The sequence below is a fragment of the Lissotriton helveticus genome, chromosome 11, assembly GCF_964261635.1.
Source record: "Lissotriton helveticus chromosome 11, aLisHel1.1, whole genome shotgun sequence".
Lineage (NCBI taxonomy): Eukaryota > Metazoa > Chordata > Amphibia > Caudata > Salamandridae > Lissotriton > Lissotriton helveticus.
In genome coordinates, this window is record NC_136072.1 from 807,615,741 (window position 1) to 807,641,007 (window position 25,267).

The 25,267-nt window shown below is 42.2% G+C and overlaps 1 protein-coding gene across 1 annotated transcript in view; it reads right to left on the minus strand.

Moving 5' to 3' along the window:
- Positions 1-11,751: 11,751 nt before the first annotated feature.
- The window catches only part of LOC144791996 (uncharacterized), a 125,987-nt gene continuing 112,471 nt past the window's right edge, over positions 11,752-25,267 (minus strand). Inside the window, exons 16-17 of the mRNA XM_078666864.1 lie at positions 12,581-12,632; positions 11,752-11,951 (exon numbers count right to left, since the gene is read on the minus strand). Coding sequence (XP_078522990.1) covers positions 11,884-11,951; positions 12,581-12,632 — 120 coding nt within the window. The 3' untranslated portion in view covers positions 11,752-11,883. The remainder of the gene's footprint in view (positions 11,952-12,580; positions 12,633-25,267) is intronic.

A 25,267-nucleotide genomic window follows, 5' to 3' on the forward strand; every position in this document is an offset into this window, starting at 1 on the left:
TCTCATTTCTTTTTAATAATTGCTTTTTCATTACAATTGATTATTCACAGTTACTCGAACTTTGATGTAGATTGGTGCCATTCTATCTATTATTTGTAGATTGCCTAGGAATGATAAAGCACAATTGATATATCCCTATCCTAGGAATCATCGGATACGTGGTTCAGGGGGTCCTTGTTATTCGCACAACTTTTACCCACAGCTTGTCTGTGTAGGGCTGTACGTATACATCCTGTAAATCTTTTATCACTTGTCAATAATTGTTTCCAACAGATTTCTCCCTATTGAGGTTCTTGTATATCTTTATTTCTTAATTTTTTCAAAATTAAGAATTCCCTTTATTTCCATCATGGCGCAAATGAAAACCTTCGGATTCTCCGATGAGAATTTTGCTTTGTTAGTGGGATCAAGTAACAGTTTTAGTAATAGCTCTAAAAGTAATATTAGTAGCAATGAAGATGTAAATAAATTAATAGAATTAAAGAAGAAACTAATAAGAATGGAAGCACACGGCGAATTTATGCTGGCTTATTTAAAAGCAGGAATCATACCCAACGGCCTCCGTGTAAGAAATATTCCAGGATTGTTTGTACATTACAAACAATTCCTGGAAAAATGGAGTATGATCGCTAGTCGTTGTTCGCGAGACTTAATGATTTTAATAATAGAAACTGCAAAAGAACTGGCTGCCACTCTTAAGACAGAACTAGATGACCTTGAAACTAAAATAAAAAACTCTACGGCTGTAGAGGAGGCAATTAAAAAACTTGAGGTATCTAACAAAGATTTAGAATCATTTTCTAATTATTTAAACAAACGAAAAGAACGAGATTCTATTCACTAGAGAATACATACCCCTATTTAGGAGAACACTTCTACAAACAAAACCATTATGTAGAAGAAAACAGAAACAACCATATAGAGTAAATAATTTCACTGATACATCTGACTCAGAAGGTGATAATTCAACATACCATGACTCAGATGGAAATTATAATACTTTTCAGTCTAATTCAAACCCGCATCCTTCTTTTTTAGCCCCGCGCGGGATGCACAGGGGACGACCGAGACTAAGATTTCAACCTCAGAATCGCGGTAACTATCAATACCAGTATCAGCCTCAACATCATCAGCAGCAACAACATCAAAATTCAGATCCCCAATATCTTTTGGAGACCCGCAAAAACAAATATTGGAAATGGGGAATGTAATACCCGTATTTAATTTATCTTCCCACACTCTGAACTCAAATAATATCTCTCTTCTCTCAAAAGAGTTATCCTTTGTACCTCATGCCTATCTAAACAAATTTGAATTATACCAAGATATTATCTCTTTTTTTTGGAAAATTAGGTTAAAAATTTTTTTTATTCAAGATAATGAAATAGAAATCCCTACTAACTCTACCAAAAAGATTTCCTTACCTTCAACCTTCACCCCCTCTCTGGATCAATTAGGTCCAGAGGTAGCAGCTTTTGAGCTAGGAGTTCTACAACGTATTGAACAAGCTTTGACTTTTATTCCAAAACCCCTATATAATCTCACTAAAGAGGAATTTTTAGCTCTTAATTCCTTATCAAATGACAACTCCATCACTATAAAAAGTTGCGACAAGGGAGGCGGAATAGCAGTCATTAACACAGAAGACTACGAACAAAAAATGAACATCATGCTAACTAACAGGGATTTCTATGAATGAATTAGATACAATCCCATAACTAAGATTACTAAAACCATTGAGAAACTGACTCATAAAGCTTACATAGATGGAGATATAACATCAAAAGAATATGACTTTTTGATTTTTAATGTGGGAAAAACAGCGTGTATCTATGGTTTACCCAAAGTACACAAATGTGTGACTGATCCCCCCTATAGACCAATTGTGTCAACTATAGGGACCGTAACTGAACCACTATCAAAATTCGTGGATTTCCATCTTTGCCCTCATATACCTAAAATGTAATCTTACATTAAAGATACAATAGATATGATTAATAAAATTGAAGAACTACCATTCAATCCAGGGAGAGACATCATGGTTACATTAGATGTAAAGTCTCTCTACAGTAATATTCCGCAAGTAGAAGCTATGCAAGCCACTTAGTGGTTTATCACAGAATTACAAATTCCTTGTACTAAAGAGTTTATTTTAGCATGTTTAAAAATAGTTTTATCAGAAAACATTTTTGAATTCAATGAAGTGTTGTATTGCCAAATCAAGGGTGTAAGTATGGGGGCATCAGTAGCACCTTCGGTAGCTAACATATATATGTCGACTTTTGAACACAAGTTCATATACAATGAGATTGCCCCATTTTACGAATCAGTTTCCCATTGGTCCAGATATATAGATGATATCTTTTTTATCTGGACCAATGGGAATGATACCCTCATGGAATTCCTTGAATGGATAAATGCTACAGATGAAAATCTCAAATTTACAGCACACAAAAGTACTGATGATGTAGAATTTTTGGACATCATTATAAGAAATAATAACTACAAATTGGAAGTTGATTTATTTGTAAAGACCACAGCTAGGAACACCTTGCTGCACTTCAGCAGCTTCCACCCCCGAAGTCAGAAAGAGAGCATACCGTTCTCTCAATTCTTGAGAGTACGTAGAAATTGCTCAAACTTAAAAGATTTTGACATACAGGCTTCGATTATGAGAAAAAACGTTTTAGAAAGAGGATATCCCTGCCGGCTGGTGCGGGACTCCTATAAACGTGCGCGTTTTTATGACAGGGACTACCTTTTACGAGGTAATACACACAGAGAATGCAAAACTAATGAAAAGCAACTTGTTTGTGTTACACGACATTCTACCGTAGATTCAAAGGTAAAACAGATCATAAACGCCAATTGGCACATCCTTAATAGCAACCCTAGTCACAGCAATAAGCTGCCAAAACCCCTATTGGCACATCGGCGAAATAGGAACATTAAGAATTGGATTGTACATTCACGACCCAAGAAAGTAATGAATACTAACTTTCAAAAATCGATAGACAGTAATAAACCGATCAGAGGCACAGTTAAATGTTCCACATGTAAATCGTGTGATTAAATTATTGAAGGGGAAACATGAGTCCACAATGGCGTTACTATTAAAGGGCCGAACATGTGGATCTGCAAAACTCAGAATATAGTCTATTTGATCTTGTGCCCATGTCAGTTAGGATATGTAGGCGAAACAGCGAGGGCGATACAAACCAGAATAAGTGAGCACCGTTCTGCAATAAGAACTGGGAATATTGCTGCCCCTTTAGTCACACATTTTATAGAAAAGAACGACACTCCTGAAGATCTAAAATGGAGGATACTAGAAAAATACTTACTCCAGAACATAAAGGAGGTCAGAAAATAAGAAAAAAACGAGAAGTTTTCTGGATATTCACTTTGGACCCCTTTAAGAAAGGTCTAAATTGTGACATTCCGTGGGAGAATGCTATAATGTAATTATATCCCTCTTTTTCGCCCAGATAATATTCATAATGTATAATTCAAGATAATAAATACATCTGGACTAAATACAGTACCCTATAGAGAGAGTAGGTTCCTGGATTATAAAGTTAGCTTGTGAATATCAGAAAGAGAATAATTCAAACATAGGTTAAGCAACATAATCTGTGATATATCTATTGGTTGTGAAAATTAATAAGATTTAACCATTCTATAAGAGAAACTATTCGGTACTATTGTATCGAGTTTATTTCTGTGTTTGGTATACAAATATAAGAATATGCTTTGTAGCATTCATTATGAGTAGACTAAGTCAAGGCACATTATGGATGTCCCATAGGAATGGTTTATCATCACCTTAATGAGATACTGCACCTCTAAATAATAGTAACCAAGTAAATAGAGGCATGCAAAAATCAAATCGGGTTTTAATTAAACACAACGACAGTATAAATGAATATATTCAGCACATTTTCGTTTATGAATTGCTGAATGTGCAAATTGCTTCGACTGTACCTATTTGAAGTACATGAGTTCCCAACTGTTCATTAAGGCTCGTTATTTTTACAATTTAATATAATATACTTTTAAACAGCTAAAGATGATTTATTATGATCTAGATCTATCTTCGTATCTGAAAATGAAGAGCGCTATGTAATGCTCGTAGTCTGCCTTCAGTGTTTACTAAGGAAGGAGTGTAGGTTGCCAACCAAGTCACTACACTAAGAGTTGCCAACCTTTTAAACACGTGATCGGCACGCACTTTAACCGCTAATTATGCCGACGTGTATTTAAATGTCGAGTAAACGCAGGAAATTTGGTTCCCAGATTAATAAAGACGATACGGTTGAGGAAGAAGCAAAGCGGCTCTATCAGGTAACTGTCCTAGTGCAGTTTAAAGTGTTAAATAGTTTAGATTTAGGAAATACGAACTTCCTTTTGTTTAATAAATCGAGCTCTAAACGTTTACCTTTTAGGCATCGCTTGCTGACTCCCATATTTTAAAGTGAAATAGAGGAGAGGTATACCGCCATTAAGTACCATTAGCAGTGGCTAGAAGCCAGATTATCAGGTAAATTGGCTTACGATGTATAAAATATATAATTTCTATCTTTAAGATAGAATCATTTTAATAATGAAATGAATGTGGAGCCTTTTTACTTTAATTAATAGAGTTCCCTACATATCGGACGGCTTTAACGGGGGAAACAAAGGAGATTTAGAAACTAAATGCCCTTTTTGAACAACATAAGATTTAGCAACTTCATCAGTTAATTAACGGCTCTTTTGGTATTCATACTGCATACAGACGATAACTAGTATTTTAGAGTTCTTTTTATATTACGTAAATTTACCCGTTTCTTGACAGGAACGGTTGCCTGAATCCAGCGTTTTAAATAATACAAGCGGATCGTAAGCCTTTGTGAACTTTCATTTGTAGCGGTTACAAGCCAATAATCAGGTATACATTCTGTTATGCAGATACTATGTAACACCGCTATTTTATTGCAAGCCTAATTGTATCATTTTTTCGGCAAATCTTTTTCTAATAAACATCGTGCAGAATAAGTTACAGTTTCACAATTAGATTTAAATATACGGTATCAACAATAATTTTCTTTATATTCAGAGCGACAACAATTTGTTTGTACGCACCTTTATGATTTGAAACTATGCCCAATCATCATTCCCTTGAAACAGAATTTTACCGATATACATTAACGTGTGCTTGAATATTAAATCCGTTTCATCTATTTATCAATAGGAGTCCTCTTTTCAGTTTTCATCCATCCTACCTATCAAGGATAAACATCTATTATACACTATCAATGATCGGGTACTAATATCTATACAAAGGTACCTTATGTTTTAAATTTCACTTTATGCGAAATTGGGAAAGAATGGACATTTTGATGTTATCAACAAATTAAATCATAAATTAAATCACTAGATTACTATTTAATGCATGGCAGGAAAGTGATCATATATAATGAAGGAATATACTAAGATAATAATCGATAGCCATGGTTATATCATCAATAACCATTGTATATAACTAAATGCAATCTCAATTACTATAATATACTGAAGGGAACACCATGGAGTCTGTTGTTGGAAAATAATGATGTTATTGGCACCAATTATCAGAAGAGGTATTTTATATATTTTAGACAATATGTATGGAAAATGTATTAGCGATTGAATGTATTTTGCAAATATGTTTAGAAAATGCATTATTGCTGAAATTAGAGACATTAACTTCGACATGTTGAGAAAATGTATTATTGTTGAAATTAGAGACATTAACTTTGACTTCTGTCAAGAAATTAGAATGTTGAATTATAAAGTCGATAGGTTTTTTAATTTGGCTTTATGAATATGTATAATATGTATATTTTGTTAATAGTTGTGTTTTTTTTAAATGTAATTTTCATTTATTAGATTTTATCGTGGCTTTTTCCTGAAGAAGACGTGTCATTACGCCGAGACGCTCGTCGAAAGAATAAAATTCTATTAATGCCATTTTTTATGTTTTAGAGTGTTAAGAAGTATACATAATATATCGATACTTCTCATTTGCTATTTTTTGTATTAATGTTTTATACTGCTGAATATATTGTATGTATTCCCTTTTCTGAAGGAATTTTTAAATTCATAATAATTAAAAATTGTAAACCTTCTCTTTTTTCTGATAATCCTCTTTTTATTATTACTCTCATTTCTTTTTAATAATTGCTTTTTCATTACAATTGATTATTCACAGGTACTCAAACTTTGATGTAGATTGGTGCCTTTCTATCTATTATTTGTAGATTGCCTAGGAATGATAAAGCGCAATTGATATATCCCTGTCCTAGGAATCATCGGATACGTGGTTCAGGGGGTCCTTGTTACTCGCACAGATTTCAAACTCACGACATGCATATCCCAGCAGACACGTGGTGAATGTTAACTCACCAGAACTACCTGGAAAACTGCAACAGGAGCCTATTCCAGCGGTGCTCAATGATTAGAGCGGCAGACCCTGATGCAGAGGTCTGGCCTGGGACCAGGGTTCAATTCCTGCCTCGGCGGGTCTTGGGCTCAATTTCCTCGGAACTGATAATTCTCGCCTCGGTGCCTATTCTAATCATGGGTCCCACTCTGCGACTCTGGGCAATAGCTTGCTTAATCTCCACAACGGCCCCAACAGCGCTGGGATGCCTGGCTTCACCTTGGGGGTGCCCAGGAGTGAGCATTTCACAGGGAAAGGCCAGGAAGGGTTCCACAGCGGTATGCGTACAGCGCCAAGACACCTCAGGGTATAAGTGCGCTATACAAGTACAAATTAATTTCATTTCATTTCACTACACTTGAACAGCTGGAAAACAGACTTCACAATAAGGTTTTTACCTCGTTGTGACTTTAGCACGCTTTTTTAGCACGCATGTTTTTACCACGTGCATTTTTACAATCCATGACTTTACCACACACTTGAGGTAAGTTGGAGGGTGTGGGGGTCTCCCACCATAAATACATTGTTTTTATATATACAAACAATGCATGTTAATGGCATAGGTTGTAAAAGCATATGCGTTGCAAAACAATGCAGGGTAAGAAATGCAGGTTAAGGCATGCAATGTATTTCCCTGTGTTGTTCCGTCATACAACCAAACAGCTCCATGTGTGAACAAAGGCAGCCCGGAAACCCCCAAGCAAGGACTTTTTCCAGCCTATTCTCATTGACAGGCACTGTACACTAAACCTCCTCCTGTCCCTCCCCTGACCTTATGGCCCAACACTGCTGCTGAACCTTGCGCCAGCCCCCCAGGAGATGACGCCAAGAGTGACCTCCACTTTGAAGATCTCTGTACTAAGGATACGGTTGCGATTTAAAAGTGGGGAGGGGGTCTGGAATAAGGGGCTGAGGTCTGTCTAGCAGAATAGCAAAGCTGCTATGGGCCATAATGCAAGCAAGGAAACTACCCCATCCTGTGGTTTGGTAGCAAACAACAGCTACATTTGTGGTATAGTGGGCTCCTCACAACATCGCACCCACTGGACTATGGATAGCTGAGACCCTGGCCATCCATAGTGCAGTGGCAGGTTAGCATTGTGGGTTGCTGTAGCACTTAGAGCTGGGTTTGTTTGTTCATTTGTTTATTTGAATTTTTATATAACACAAACAAGATTTGTGTCAGTGTGAGAGTGCTGCATGATGAGTCATTGTAGCAAAATCCAAAACATTGTGGGCATGAGAGTACGAAGGAAGTGATTAAGGAAGTATCTAGTGGCAAACAGAGTATTTGAGACATTACAATGAAGGATGGAGAGATTGATTTCAATTATAAGCATTAGATAGTTTATAACTCCGCTGGAGAACAGGATGGGTTTTTCAGCTTCGCAATACACACAAGAATAGTTATATGATTCTTATTCAAATAACACATGGTTTTATACATATAATTGGATCACAACGTTTTATTCCAGAAGCTCTAGAAGACACAAATTAGGATAGGATCAAAAAGGGCAGATAAAGATAAATAAAATTAAAGGCATATAATCAGAGAGTAACAACGTAGGAGAGTGTGGGCAGTTAAGCCCGGGAAAGTCGCTTTTTACCTCCCTTTTCAAGATGTTGAACAATGGGTTCATCCTGACACAATCGGGAATACAGGTCCATAGTTTGGGTGAAGATCCAGGGGTTCCTCTTCTTTTTACATACTAAGAGCTCCAACGGGAGGACATTTTTACTGCACGGATGAAAATCGAGGGAAAGAGCATGCCCCTTCAGGAAATTCCTTATTCTGCCTGGGCCCAAGCTGTAAAGCGCCAAGTCCAGACCATCTCGTTTGAACTGGATCGCTCATCACTCCGGTACAACTCCCTCACATTGGCCCTGGACAAGTCATATACTCCTGACAAAGTTCAACCATATTTGCAAGATTCACTTTCAGCTCAAGCAAGAAAGAAAATTCTGTACTTGCGCCTCCTGGCCCTCAAGATTTTGGATTTTAACCCAAAATGGGCACGAACTGACAGCACCATCTCCTGCCGGTTATGCAACTACCACAGAGAATCATGGCTACACCTTTTATGCTGCTGTTCAAAGCTGGCCAGCGATCGTCATTGTTTGCTGCGCCCGGCCCTAAAGGACTTGGGCTTCAGAACCTGCAGAGAGGCCTCGGACTGGTGCTTCTCAGAAACCACAACTTGTTTACTTGCCAGGGTTGGCAAGTTTATCCATCAAATTAGAATTGCACTTGATTTCCATCAAAAGGCCACAGAACTCAGGGGTCCTGTCATTCTGCAATGAAAATTATCTGGTGCCCCAACCCTGTTAGTCGTCACCTAATTCAGGGGTTTCTTACAAGGCCACTGGAATCAGAAATCAAACTTGGGCCCAGACAGGGGGCTCGTTAAGAATTTATCTTAATGTCAATTAGTATTATGGAGAGAACGACCCTTTTGGACTCTTATATAACCATTGATCCTTAAAGGTGCAAATATGCGAAACGGTGCTAACCTAATATTTTAATTTTAAAAAAAATCTTTTAATTGAAGTTTTAAATGGACACAAAGTAGTAAATAGAGCCTGCGTAGCCACGGTGCGATTTTAAAGCAGAACATTGGGTTTTTACTGGGGGAAGGGTACTTGGGAGGGGGGTGTTGTTTATGTGTTTTATACTGTAAAGATTTTAAGTAATCTCACAGTTAATAATAAAGTTACTTACTTACTGCATGGATGACATTGTCTGCCTGAGGTGGCGAGATTCATTGAGAGACCATTTGGAGTTTGGAATAGAGCGATTTGTGAATAATGCAATCATGTTTCATGGAGGGAACCGGTTACCTTGCCTGAGAGGGCCACTGTATTTTTATAGACTCTGATCCATTGTGTGGGCTTTCTGCCTTGTCTTTTGTTTATAGTTCCTGTAGATGTTAGGACAATTGGGACAAGGAAGTGGTCAAACTAGTCCACCAGGATTGGGTAAATCCTTTTGATTAAACCACATTTTGCAATCACCAGATCCAGGATCAATCCCGTATTGTGAGTCGGGGCAAGGAGTGCTAAATACGTTTATTCTTAGAAGGAAGAAAGTACAACTGGCAAGTTACAGGGTTTTTATTTTACTACCAAATAGAGTTTGAAAAGAACATGTTTGTAGAGGAAGAGAGTGTGTTCAGCCATTTGCTCCACACAGGTTTATCCCCGTCATGTGCTGTTGTGAATGTTACACGTTGCTTCAGTGACAATCTCTCAGACCTAGGGAAATATGGCTTGAAGCAAGAAGTTTCAGACAGCAATTTTGCTGCAGAATTTTGAAGGGTTTGAGGAAAATAATTTGAGATTGACGTTATTGTCTATATCATTGCATAGGTTCATCGCCTAAAATTTGGCAATATGAACTTGGTAATGCTGTAGATTTCTAGCTGTGATTTGCGATGCTCTCATGTGTAAATTTAACATACATATTCACCTTACGAAGCTTTAAAAAGACAAAATCAATATCTTAAACACATGAAATTCCTTCGATTTTACGCAAATTCTTTTGCTCAGTTGACACTATTACCTCTGAAAATGAGATTTGCTTCTTTTCAAAATGCAATGTACTCTTCCATGTTGCTACCAATTGTATCAGTCAAAAGAAAAATGTCACTGCATCACACTCAGATGATTATAGGTGATAGGTACTATTTCAGTGCAAGTAGCCACATTTTGAAAAATGACTACAAGATGTGAAATAATCTTGTTTCCTTTTTTTGAAGATGATATATAAATTTCAGGAACGCATTACTTTCTACAGATTTCAAGTATAGATGAAATGATTCATGTGCATTTCAAGAGGGAAATATGAGCTTTTCCACAATATGGTAGTAGAGATTTGTATATACCTTCAAGAGGAATAGTTTATTTCTATAACCTGCAAAGACTAATGTGGTAATTGCTACAAATTTAGGCATGATAAAATGCAATATAGTTCACATATCTTGGCAGTCCTTTGGATGCTCTTCTCAGACACGTAAAGACATTTATAGACAATATGGGGCCATTTTGTTTAGATTTCAGAAAATGGATGGCCAGCTCTATATATTTTGGGAGGCAGTGGGCAGTGGGCAGTGGCCACCTTCAATATGTTTCATGTAGTTACTGGAACAGTGCTAAATAAATAAGCACTTGCTATGCAGTACATACTTCCTACATATAGGAAGTACAGCACAGTGAAGGTTTATTAAAACGCTTTGCATTTTGCAAAATAATTTGACTATCAGAAAAAATGTGTGCCGATTTGTAGCACTGAGAAAGAGTTGAATTAATGCACTGGCTTGATATTTGTAACCCACCAAGTGACGAAATGTGGCCACTTTGTTTTTAAGAACACGTTTGCATTGTTACAAAATAGTGATTCTTTTAATGAGTAACTTCGATTTTTATCATAAATTATTTTGTTTTGATTACATTCCAAATTATGCATTTTTGTAATTTTGTGTGGAGAAACTAGGACAATTCATAATTTGCTGTGATCCGAATTTTGAACTGTGTTCAGTGCTATTTGCTTTAGGGTGAATTCAGTTCTCCTACCCGCATGTCAAGGATAAATTGTGTCATCTTTATTTACTTAAGAACACCAGAAATTAATTTCAACGTGTTGTAATTAATTTGCACTTCAGAACTATGTCAAATATTTTATGTGCAAGTAGTAGTATAAAGGGAGATATTTAGCGCTTTCTATAAATATCAATAGCAAGTTGATAATGATTTTAAAATGTAAAGACGTGGCATTTTTATATATTCTGTAAAATGTGGCTAACTAATTAGTATTTCAGGAGGATGTAGGTAACTCTATTACATTTCAAGAGATGTTTAAGTTAGGGCCTAACCCAAAAAAAAAAAATGTATCCTCATGTAACACAACACAACTGGTCCTATGTAAAGCACTCTGATACCCGATACCTTCGGGGCAAGTTTGCGCTATATAAAACTCTATAAAAAAAAAGTCTAAATGTTTATGGAAAAAATGATGTCATTTAATTATCACTTAGATGTGACTATTTTTGTTTAATATTTATAGTATGAGGTGAATTCTGAGTAATTGAAGAGCAATCTGGAACATTCTTTTACCAATCTTAGAAAACTGTGATCAATATCAAAATTCGAGAAGTGTTCAAGGAGACCTGGGCTGCAGTAGCATTTAAAGAGCTGTCAAAATAGATCTTCTTAGTCCCATTAACTGATGTGCATGATGTACATCACTGGTACTCTTCTAACATGTACTACATCGAATAACAGGAACCACAATACAGGTTATCAAGAAGAAACTTTATTAATCTCCATTGTGAAAGCATCAGCAGCACTGCAGGTGACAACATGAGAGGTCCCTTGCGAAGCTTGAGCGCAGCTATTCATGAAGCTCATTGGAGAGCCGGTTGATCTCAGGCATTGACCATTACCAGCTGAGTGGAACGCGTATCTTCCAGGTCTTTACGCCGTGAGGCAGCACCTATTGAAGTATGGAAAACAGATGGTCATCAGTAAGGATCAGGTTCTACAATTGCTATATCAAGGCCAATAATATAACTTGTCAGCAGGAGAACTTTGTTCCATATCAAGTTTCCCATCTTTATATCATTGTAACTGAGAACTTTGGTTCATTTGAGGTGAAGCTGGATTACAGTTTTGAAAGTCATACCCATGCAAACTAATACTGTCTAATCTCCTCTAGCTTATCTATTACACCCAAAAACATCTGCATGATCTTCACATATTCACTGTTCCCCAGTGATGAGCACACGTAACACCTATTACTTAAATCTACTACAAAGAAACCATAGTGAATCCATGGAATGGTTTACTTTAGTGCAGAAGAATTATCCCAATATACAAGAACCACTGGATTAACCACCACACCCTGGGTTCTGGAGCAGTGTGCTGCTCACCTGGCATTAAGTGCTTCAACACCTCATCAGGGGGTAGTAAGCGTTATATGAATGCAGATACAATACAATAAAGAATCCCACCTTTTACTTCATTGTCTATATACCGCAGTAGACTAAAAGGAGGGCTGTTTGGTAGCTTTGAATAAGCAATAAATCGAAGAGTGTGTACCAGGTTAAGGCTAACATTACTCACGTTTTACATCAGACTGTGGAATCGGGATTCCCGCCTCACATGCGCCAACCTCCTGTAAAAACAAAATTTAGTCCATCAGCCTGGCAAGTGCACTCCCTCACTAGAAGACAACAGCCTTGGTTGGTGGGGGAGTCAGACGAGAGGGTGCCTCAGTTCAGATTTCATCCACAGCCTTTTAAATATGAAATGGAGCACTAGAAGAATGACAAATTGTGGCACTCTAGGGAAAGAACACCCCTGGCTGCAATCCTTCAAAGGCCATAACCTCTTTCCCCAACAATATATTTATATTAAAGATGATTTGCCCATATAGAATGGTCCCTACTATCATATATAAGGTAGCTTCTGCCCATTTTACTTTAAGTTGCTTTTTACATAGTCTTTGCTGTCACTATTTTGCAACGTTTTGCTCCTTTTTAGCACTGTATCTAAAGGGTTGTGCTATGGTTTACTTTAATAGCTTGTAAAGCACTTCTGAAGCTGCCTCAAAGTCCATGGAGAATTAAGGCTGTCACTTGAATGGGAGTGAAAGGGACAGTGCAGAAGAGGTGGATTGGACAGGAAGGACCCAGAGAAGGTAAGGCTCGGGAGTGCAGGAGTGAGATTGGAGCCATGTTTACAGAGAGGTCTCCAACAAAGCGTTCACACCTCCCCCACCACATATGTGGCAACCCTACAACTAAAGGTGGTAGGCTACCTATCCCAATTCGAGATATCTTGAGAGAACAATTCATTGAAAGCTTTGAAGGAGAAAGACACTGCAAAGTGAGAATAGTTGCATGTTCACAGCCTTCATCCTGGCATTGAGTTGAGGGCTGAATGAAAGTTTCAAGCCAAATATGATCGCCATGATTTTAGCTTTGAGTGGTGGAGGAAGCAGGTTCTAGATTAGTGATGGAGAACAATACCAGGGCCGGACTGGGAACAGCATCCAGCCCTGGCAGATTGCTGCTTGACCGGCCCTGGGAGCGGAGCGAGGGTGGGGTTGGTGCTAGTAAAAAGCACCACTCCAACTTTTGTTACAGGGGGCCGATATTGCAGCACTGCTACAAAACCAGCCCCCAGTGACGAAATCGCCCCCCACAGGCACAAAACAGGCCTCCACCCCTCCGGGCCACTGAGCAAATGCCCAGTGCCCGGTGCCTGCTACGGCCAGTCCGGCCCCGAACAACACCCAGGCCTCTGCGAGTCTGAGATAGATTACACTGTAGTTCCCATTGGATCTACACATTACGCCAGCGATGCCCCCTACCTTGCACGCTTCTGTTAAGAAAGGCCCATTTAGTGAGCCTGTCCCATTGCTGCGGACAGCGTCCCCATTTCTATATGGGAGGCATGCGGATGACGGGGGGCTCTGCTGAAGGCAGATTGTGTAATGGGGTCATATGTAAAGTAGTGCTACATTCTAATGATAGAACGGTTCAAGAATACAGCACCCTTTAACTATGGAACTTACCCTATATACATCTATTCCCCAAATAAAGTAAATTTAAAGGGAAGTTAAGTTCGGCTGATTCGTTAATAGTGGCTACTCCACAGAAAGTAAAAAGGGAGGAAATTCACATATTAAGGCATGTCCTTTCCATCCTTGATGTAGTCACTAAACCTTAACTCCCGCCCGTATAATCTTGTGCGTAGAACATTAAATTAGATCTTGATCACAAAATGTGCCTATTGTTAATTTGTACATTATTGCTATTAACAACAATAAATTGCATTGAGAGTATGTTTGAAAAAGTGGCATTGCAGAGGTACAATGAATTATCTAATAAATGATCTCCGACGAAATATTAACCAAACATTCCAAAACTGCAACTCCCAAAAGAAGAAAAAAACATAGAGAAATAACATCAAAATTCCTAGATCATTGTATTTTCAGATAATGTTTGGGGTTACCTTTGCACCTAAATTCTACTTGAGGGTCTTTCTTAAATCTAGCCTAAACTCGGGTGAAACAACAGAAGCTTCGGGCATCGGGGCTCTTTATTTTACAAACTGTGCCCTGGCCATATGGCAAACATGGATTCTGTTGACTTCTTCACATAATTAAATCACTCAATCATCAGTCAGTCTCTGAATTTATAAGGACACAAGAGCCTCTTCTTCCACATTCCTTGTTACTGCCCTTGAGTTAAGAGTGTGAATCCTCACCCATGAATTAGACAAATCACTTTCAGCCTCAAAAACGTTTTTTTAAAGTCGTTTTTTCTTTCCATAAATGTTTTAACTTCATCCTACCTTACCCATCTCATTTAAAAGGCATCTTACTTAGGAATGTTCCTATACATTTTCCTGTCTTTGTTGGAGAAGGGTAATCATAATGCCTCTTGTTTATATAAACTTGTATGTTTCTGTTTGCTGTTGTCATACCATTATGTCTTATAAAGCTTGCTAGACTTACATAGTAGACTACATTATGATCTACAATAGGGGCGTGACCAGCAGCCTCTTATAGCCGTCAACCAGTCAACCTGAAGAGCCAAGGATGTCAGTCGCTGGGCAATCAGGAGCAGGGCCTGATCAAGCATGCAAGCATCTCCTCTTCCCATGCCACCCTTTTACCCAACCAACCTTAAACTGTGTACTACCTTGTGGCGATGAGGTGGTCTTGGGAATAGGTTGTGATTAGAATGTTTCCGGCTATCCTAGGGAAATACGTATTTCAAATGCTTTTCTTAACTAGGGGCCATATTTAGAAGCCTTGGGCCGCCGGTGTGTCACTTTTAATATGGAAAAAAGAGACTTATCGGCGGCATAGGGGGCTTGCAAATAAGCCCATATGTCAGCTCTCTCAAAAGGAGGGATTTGATTCTGGTAGCTCCGGCAATTGACCAGTGGAGGAAGAACACTGGTGTGATAACCTTTGCTTGAGGAACTGTACAAGCACAGAACGCAGAGCGAGAACAATCATAGGAGATTCTGGAAAATGCAAGCATAGTGAAATGGGTGCAGCACCAGAGAAACAACCAGTGGATGTTATGGCAGTGGCGGCTGCTGCCACTAACACTTGGTAAGGCAGTGCAGGAGGACAATAAAAGAAATAAGAACGTACCTACCACTCCTGGACACCGCCTCAGTGCTTCTCTGCTCCAGCCACCTCGGTGTTCCTCTGCTACCCTCCCCACCCAATCCAGACACTGCTCTTATGCTATTACTCAGCATGAGAGAAGCGCAGGGATTGGTCTGAGTGGCTGAAATGCCGCTCAGTTAAGGAGAAATAGAATGGGCCTCTTCTCCCATCTGGCTATGCAAGACAGCTGGGATGGAGAAATGTAAGTGTGCATGTCAGTTAGGCCTTACTAAGAGGGCTGGCAAAAACGACATACGCACATACAGTGCACCTACCACTCCTCCTTCCTGGGCCTGGCTGCTGCTGATGCAAAGCATAGCCTCGCCACTACCTAGACTCGGCAGCAGACACTGCAGGTAAGAGGGGTAGGGTGGGACCCTGTGGTGGGGGGATTTCGACGGATGAGGACGAGGGAATAATAAATAAATAATTAATGTTCCCTCGTCATCGTCTGTCGAAATACCCCCTACCAGGCCCCACTGCCCACCGCTCTAACGTGCAGCAGCCTCGGCTTCTCGGCAAGTTTGGCCGAGAAGGCGAAAAATAAAATTGATAATAAAATTATTTTATTATAAAAAAAATGTTCATGTGCTGCCTTTCAGCAGTGGGACGACGCTCCTCCGCTTTGAGCTTAGAGACTGCTTCTGTCTCTCCCCAATAGGTCATGAGCCATGCCAAGGCCATAGATTTGAAGGCACAAGAGTTGTCACTCCCAGCACACCATGCTAGTCAGCCAAAGGAGGAAGATGTGGATGCTGATGATGAGAGCTATGCATCTAAGCATAAGACAGAGGCATACAATGGACAGAGCTGAGTTAGGGGCTGCAACGTTTAAGATACAATCTAGGATTTCCATGCCTGAGGATGGAGACCACAGGACAGTTTCTTGATGCAATAGTATGAGTGACAGTTAGAATCCATGCCCTTTCATCATTCTCTGTGTGCTACAGAGTTAAAGTAATGGCGGAACGTTAACAAACCAGCCTTCCTACAATTTCTTTAGAGTGCTTCGAAGCAGGCTTTCCAGAAGCTGCTGAGGTAGATTTCTAGCTGGCCATCTGTTTAGCCTAAACATCTATGATCCAGTAGACAGGAAAGCAGAGTTGCCAATACACTTGTCCTGCACGGCCCTGTTTATTGTCCCGTGGAATAAAATACTGGTGCTCAGAATGTGTAAACCCCTCCTCGCTCTATAGGCTACTATGTATGAAAAAGTTATAACAGATACAGGTAATTGGGGCAGGGCAATGTAGATGGACCAGTTACTGCAGGGATGTTGAGGAAGGGGATTCCGACTTGACTCAGTCCAAATAGCTTAAAGTTATGCAGGTGATTGGCATGGATGTAATTCAGCAAACTATAACATAGGTTAGAATTAGATTAATTTGTTAGGAATGTGTGATGACATGTCCCTAAGGTGTAATGAGGATTCCCTCTTTTATTCATTTTATATGCTTACCTGTTAATAGATATGGTAATGATTGTCACTCATGTTATCTATAGTGTTGAAAATTAGTACGTTTTGGTGAACATTATCTGCGCCATCTTGCCTCTTCCCCTGATGCCACACTTTTGTCGTGCGCGCCCGCCATTTTTTTAAGATGCCCCGATCAGAGCGAACCCTTTTGCATGCTGCTGGCCCCTGACATAGCCCTTCGCCTTCACTAAGCCTGCACGCTGACCACCCCCTGCTTGCACCTGCCTTGAGTCATAAACCCCTCTTCGGCGCTGCTCTGCCCCAGGCCCTCATCCTGTTCCCAGCGCGACACCTCCCTGCTTCCCTTTCATGATCTCCGGCCCTTAGATGCAAACCCCCTTTTTCCCTGCGTGCCCGTTTTGTCTTCCCCGTTCCCAGGCCGACACCCAGCTCTGCCGATACCATTCCTTGCCCCTCCCCGTACAATAGAAAGCTTCCCCCATCAAAGGATCCCCGGGTTGATCAAAGCCCCCACTCCATGAGATCCGATCAAACCCCCCACATTCCGTGAATCGGCGGAATATCCAGCTGCGTGATACTCATCACCTGTTGTGACTAGGGTGGGGACTTCAACTGTAAATGTGTGTGGGAACGGGCCCAAAGGGGGATCTGAGGATGTCTTTCTGTACATCAAAGTATCGACGAGAATATGTTACATGCAATAAAAAGATAAACTTGTGTATAAGAGGCCAGGCCTCAGGGATGCAGTTAGAGCACCTCAGAACGATACCTTCTGTCCGTTTCGTTGTGTTCTCCTCCGGAGAAAATAAAAACCTTGTTTCCTGCTTTCCAGTCTCCAGCGCCTGCCTCTTCATTGATTAAATAACTAGAGGGTCACAGAGGCAATACCGCCGGGCAAATATCGATTGTCCCCGACCCGCCTCAGGTTTTTACAATTGGCGCCCAACGTGGGGCCCATCAGCGACTCGTGGATCCAGTGGGAGAGGTCCCGACGACAGAGTGAACGACTGCAACGATCGGGAGAGCTCTTGCCCAATAGACCCTCGTCTGGCAGCCGATCATCCGAACTTCACTAGTTCCGAACAGACCTCTCTCGAGTGATCTACGGTCCTGACTGGGGACCATCAGGAGTGCCGTGAGAAATACGAGAAAAAGAGGACGATCGGGCGCTGGATTCGGAAGACAAGAAACTGTCCACATGGTCCGGGTAAGGTCGTGTAATCACGACAAGTTGCGAAATGATTGCTTGATTGCTTGATTGTTTAAAAATACTAGTATTGCTCTTTTTATTTATTTGGAGATTCACTGTCTACAAACGGAGAAACAACGGGCTCTCTCTTTGCAAGCAGTGGAGGATAGGTAGGGCAGCAGCCGTGCTTATTTTTTCTCCCCCACTCAATAATTACTTGAAACTGAACTGTTGTTCGCAAAACTATTGTTTCCTGGAGATTCCCTGTCTGCAAACAGGGAAGAGACCACCCTTTTTGCAGATAGTGAAAAGGGTAGGTAACGCAGATCTTTGCGGACCTACTCATTCTCCCCATTGTTATTTATTGGTCTTTTTATTATTTTTGATCCATGAGGTATTCACTGCCTGCAAACAACGTTGAATAGAAATATTCTGTCCGGTCTTTGCACCTAGTGATAAGATAGGCAGTGCTGACTTTTTAGTCCCTCGTTACGAGCCGTCATGTCTGTCTTCTCCCCACTGATTAATAGCCTGTTTAGCCCGGACCGAGTATTAGAGGTGGACCATATAGCTCCACTAGAAGGCACCCCTAATAAGGACATGTTCATAAACTATGGATTAGTCACCATAGCCTATAATAAATTGTGGCACAGGTATACCGAAGAGAGTCAAGACAAACAGTGGCCACTGGCAGGATCCTTTGACCTTGATAAAATAGAAACGTTAGAAATAGCCCTTCGAAATAATAAGACAACGCCAATTATGCTCGACAGTCTCGGTATGTGGCGCAGAGAGGCTATGCAACGACAGAGAAAAGACGAGGACAAACCAAATAGAGAAATATACCGACAGGACAACCCCAGGACATCGCTACCCACAACTTATCCCCCGACACTATGCAAAAGACGACCAGACTTAGGGCCAGCCCAATGCGCTTTTTGTAGGTATGTCGGACACTGGAAAGCCCAATGCCCGACTCTACTGAGCGTGAGTAAAGGCAAAGGGCCGACAGGAACGACAGACCGGCAGTACAAGAAGAAGCGCGAGACAAAGAAGAACCCGACTTACATAGACAGACCAGACAGAACCACCACGTTTGATTATGCCCGATGGCACAGATTTAGCCAGGACAATTTCAGCGGCATGCTCAAGTTCTCCTAGGTCGGGCAACGTCAAGACGGGAACCCAGCCTCGTTTCAAATTCACAGACGGAAAGAGATAATTATGACCAATAACTGTTTTATATTCGTCTTGGGTCTTTGTATGTCGTACTTGTACTGTCCCCCCGTCTGAGTTTGTGTGTATGTAATGTACAAATCTGCGTCATCCCTCTACACGTGTTTCCGTGTTACTCAACCTCTGTTAGCAGAAACTTAGCATAAAAACAACCTGAAAAGAAAGAAATGGTAAAACAAAATCCGTAGACCATTAATGAACTTGAACTTTTAATTTAACACAACAAACAAGGAATAATAACGGTAAACTGTAGAAAATGAAAGTCAAACAGAACATTCGCCCCCCCCCCCTCATTCTGGAACCTTCCAAAGTAGGGCAGGGTTACGGCTACGCCCAACCAACGGCAACCCATATAAGGCGGGCCCGGCCGCCAACTCTTGGTCAGGAAATCTTAACGTATGGGGGAGCCGGAGGAGAGGCAGGAGCCAGCAGCCGGGGCAGTTGTAGGTAGTCCCGCCACATGTCTCCCCAGCCAGCCGCAACGGGCCTGGATAGACTTAAGTAGTCCCGCCACATGTCCAGAGGAGAACGAGGCACCTTTTTTTCCTTTTCTCTTCCGTAACAGCCGCAGCAGCTCTGGACGGCGGGATGTCCTGCACGTACCTCCACAACAATTTGTCCAAGTTGGGCTGGGAGGGAGAGGCGACGCGGACGAGCCTCTCCCACCTCCACCGATAGGAGGTCTCCCAGCCCCCGGCCCGACGCCGAACACCCCCAGTCAGGCGATGGTGCCAATACTTCCACAGCACCGAACACACCATGGTGGCACCCCAGTACTTGCGCAGCACCGAACGTGCAATGGTGACCATATTTTCGGAACACCGAACCTGCAATGACTGCACTGATACTCGTGCCGCGCCGAATGCGCGCCACAGGTGGCCATGCTCCCACAGCACTGAGCATAGGACTTGGGGAACGCCGGATGTGGAGAGACCTTCATGCGGGGCGATGAAAAGGAGCGGCATGGAGTGCACCGGGAGAAGGAGACGATGCGGACGAGTCTCCCTCGCCCCCCCAGGTGGGGGCATCACAGCTGCACCCCAGCTGAACGTCCCGCTTTCACACAACAGGGACCTCTTCCTTTCACTCCGAAGGATCTCTCCCACTCTTGCAAACTCGACGAGAGTGGCCCCTGTAGGGCCTCAAAATGGCGTCTGGGTCCGCTGGAAGGCGGGCCCCGGCCACTAGAGTAACTTTGACCAGCAATATAACTCGAACATTTGCCCCCTGGAGCACGAGCCCCCATCTCCGACAGCATCTCCGCAGCCTTGAAAATCCTACAAAGGTCCCCGGCGGAACCTTCGGCCTCTGCAGGCTTCCGGTAAGGGACGGCTGCCTTGGTCGCCAACGAAACAAACATGACATTACCACTCCTTCTGTTAGCATGAATTCTAGAACTGCCGAAAAGGACTCTGGTCCAAACTGCCAGTAATGGGAAACATTTCCCCCTGATGCTGCTTCCGGACTGAGCCGGCCCCGCCCAAAATGGCGCTGGTATCAGTCGGAACTTACGAACACCTCGTGGTGTTCCTTCGCACTAATATAAACTTGATGTTCTGAGATTTTATATGATCCTTTGTACACTTGGCTAGAAAAGACAAGGAGAACTCACTCGACGAACAGTATGAAAGGATCCCCGTTACAAATGTTGATTACAAATGTACAATATATTATATTTTTATAACTGATGTAAACCTCATTTACGACGCACACGTACGGTATGCATATAGGAAATCTGATTACCACTATTATGATTATGCTTCTAAACGATGAAAATAAATGCCCCCGAACCCCCAGCCAATTAATAGACGTTTTAGTCTCTTACAAATGAATGAGTAAAACTTTCCGATGTTTTTATTGCTGCCAACGACCCCCCACTGTAGCCACTTTAGCCATTGCCACGACCGGCCAAATACGACCGCACTCTCATAATCCTCATGCTGAAATGATTTTGCAAAATAAAGTTTTTGAAGCTATGGACGGGTATTGCATGCTTTATTTTAAAAATGTGGGATCGGTGGGAAAGTTCTTTTCTGTGCACCCTACTCTGCTCTCTCTTTAAGGTTAAAAGAAGATGGTTGCCCAGCCCTGGAGGACGGATCGGATCGACGACACGACACTCCGCCTTCAAAGTACGCGACTGACTCAAGAACTCTCGCGTAGAGGAAGACCTTGACTCCCAAGGATGGGTAAAACGAACGGTGTAAATGAGGGAATGTAAAAGGAGGGTGAAATGAAATAATGTAAATGTGATAAAGTACAACGTTCCAAAGTGTCAGGGAACGGAGCTGACCCAAGAACCGAAGAACCTTAGAACGCCACAGCGTTGAAAGAGGTTTAAGGATCCCGATAGTGAGATACATCCTTTGACTAGATACCTCGCACTAAGCACCTCTGGTTTCCTTTTTACGTTTCCCCGCACACGACCTATATGGACACACTACCCCCCCTCGACTCCAGAAACCATATCCCCGGGGACCCTGCCCCGAGGAGGAAAGACGAGTAAGAGGTAAGTAAAGGACTTATGAATCCATGTATTTGAATATGCGCGAATGCTGTCTCCCCCACCCCCCCCCCTTTTTTCCCTCCCTCTGCAGGTTACATCAGAGATTACAGCCGAGGTGTGACGAAGATCTGAAGCCTTGCCATGTCTAATACACGAAGCGGACTAGCACCGCAAGGTGGTGTCTAAGCGCGCCTGCAAACTACTCACGTATCGAACAAACCCGAAAAATTAGCACAACCTGATAAAAAGTGATCACCCTTAAACCAGACCGGACGAATGAACCCATGTCACGTATGATGCGAAACTATGAGGGAATGTGTGTGTGTGACTGAGGCGTCGACCCAACTGGTCGAAGGACCGAGAATGCGAGAAGTGCGACAAAATGGTACCTCCTTTCTTCTTTCCTTTTTCTCAAGGCACGTCCCCTCTACCCTGTCTAATGGTCAAACTGCATGATTACAAGATTCTAACGCAGACCCATGAATGCCCTTTACTGTGTAATGCACTAAATAGCCTTTCTTGAATACACCGCCACCCTCTCTGTCGCACGTATACTATTTAGCCTGCCGTTGCACTCTCTCTCTCTCTCTCTCTCTCTCTCTCTCTCTCTCTCTCTCTCTCTCTCTCTCTCTCTCTCTCTCTCTCTCTCTCCCTCTATTTTTGCACTCCCACTCTTCCGAGTGATTAGCCCCGAAATTGGCAGACTGCCACCCCTAGCACACCACCTAATTGGCTTCAAATACCGTCCGTATTTGCACAAAAACTTGTCTTTAATACAATCACCCTGAGGCCGCGTCATTACCTCTCCTTTTCCGCTAGAGGTCAATGAACCGAGGTTGGGCCGTAAGGGAAAGGACAGGTAAGACGACAGAGGTTCCCTAATCTGACCCCGAAATAAGGGAACTACCTGTCAACGGCTCCTATGGTATAAAACAAGGACCTCAGAATACGCGACCCTCCCCTCCCCGAATTGTCGCAATACCCAAACCAGAAAAATGATCACCCCTGTTACCCCCCTGTATCAGCCGCCCAAAAACTGGAATTATGAAACTACCCCTCATTTACGGTTGTGAGAGATGGGTCGATTTATGCCCTTACCACAAGTTTCCTGTGCCCCTGGTTGTTCCCCATAAAACCCCTGCCCTTCCTAATTAAGTAATCGGGCTGTAAAAGGTTACGTAGGATCCAGAGTGATGTTTTACAAGGTTAACAGACTAGTCCAAGGTAAAGAAATCATCGAAATGAACCCCGTAGTAGTTGAAAGGCAGGATGCATCGATAGAAAGGAAATGTTTAGCCATGTTCGTCTCTCAGCAAAATACCTGTGTAGTACTATGTTGACGACTCACAGTACCCTTTGTAAATGTAAAACTCTAGAGAACGGCATATCTTTGCCAGGTTCGTCTCACGAAGGTGGGTCACTATCAGATGAACTGTCGTGACTGTAATAAATAATTGTAAAGGAAAGTCATAGTAAATCCAACAGGCCCGTCACCGGTCATTCATATGCCAGTTGTGAACACTAATATAACGGGCATTTTTCATTCTTTGCCTGGAGCTGGGAGAGAAATAGACTTTTTGATTATCTTCATCTGCAAATTCTCTAAAGACTGTCTTTTCAAACTTGTTTAAGGGTACTGCTGTTGGAGGAGAGAAGGACCGGATGTGGGAGCACGAGGCCTGACTACAGACTAAGGAACACCTGCGACATTAGCCAAGGCGAGACCACGACAGAAAAGAGCTGCAGGACGAGGCACTGTTTTCGACAACATGAGAAGAAAGGGTCGACCTGATGCCCCTGCTCGATGTCCAGTGTCTGTCGACAAGTCCCCGCTCTCTGAATTCGGTCACACGCCCGCCTATTTGAAGTCTCTCGTTTCCCTAGTTTTGTTCCTAATTTGGCCTTGCTCCATCCCCCTTTTCCTCTGACCTACCCTATGGACTGTTTTGTACGCTCTTCTTCCATCTGAACTTTCCGACAAACACCTCAAAGGACACAGGGCGAAAAGGACCTTTTCGACCAGAAACGCGAGGAAAGGGTCGTGCCCTGCAACGCAGAACTTAGAACAGAGCTGGACTTGTAGCTCCACCGCCGGTGCTCAACAGCGCCAACGAAAGGCAACAAAGAATGATGAGAACTCGTTAAACTTCGAACATTTGACATCCCCAATCGCCGTTTCTGCTAGACCTCATTTCTCTCCCAGCCGCCATCGTATTGATCATGCTCCAATCCGAACCTGATATATATGTAATAACCTGCCAGTATGAAATATGCTTGCTGCTCTCGCTACAGAATCGTTTTTGTATTGCATTCCTATGACTTTCCTGCTAAACAAATTGATCAAAGTTTATCAAATAGGCCCACCTCCTAAAAACTAGAAATGTTAAAATGTATTGTTTACAACTCTTTTCCTCTAGGGTTCCTACCGTTTTCTTTCTCATGCCCACCACAATAGAACCGAGTAGAAAATGAACCAGCAAGATGTCTTGAATATGTTAAAGGGAGGACTGTTGAAAATTAGTACGTTTTGGTGAACATTATCTGCGCCATCTTGCCTCTTCCCCTGATGCCACACTTTTGTCGTGCGCGCCCGCCATTTTTTTAAGATGCCCCGATCAGAGCGAACCCTTTTGCATGCTGCTGGCCCCTGACATAGCCCTTCGCCTTCACTAAGCCTGCACGCTGACCACCCCCTGCTTGCACCTGCCTTGAGTCATAAACCCCTCTTCGGCGCTGCTCTGCCCCAGGCCCTCATCCTGTTCCCAGCGCGACACCTCCCTGCTTCCCTTTCATGATCTCCGGCCCTTAGATGCAAACCCCCTTTTTCCCTGTGTGCCCGTTTTGTCTTCCCCGTTCCCAGGCCGACACCCAGCTCTGCCGATACCATTCCTTGCCCCTCCCCGTACAATAGAAAGCTTCCCCCATCAAAGGATCCCCGGGTTGATCAAAGCCCCCACTCCATGAGATCCGATCAAACCCCCCACATTCCGTGAATCGGCGGAATATCCAGCTGCGTGATACTCATCACCTGTTGTGACTAGGGTGGGGACTTCAACTGTAAATGTGTGTGGGAACGGGCCCAAAGGGGGATCTGAGGATGTCTTTCTGTACATCAAAGTATCGACGAGAATATGTTACATGCAATAAAAAGATAAACTTGTGTATAAGAGGCCAGGCCTCAGGGATGCAGTTAGAGCACCTCAGAACGATACCTTCTGTCCGTTTCGTTGTGTTCTCCTCCGGAGAAA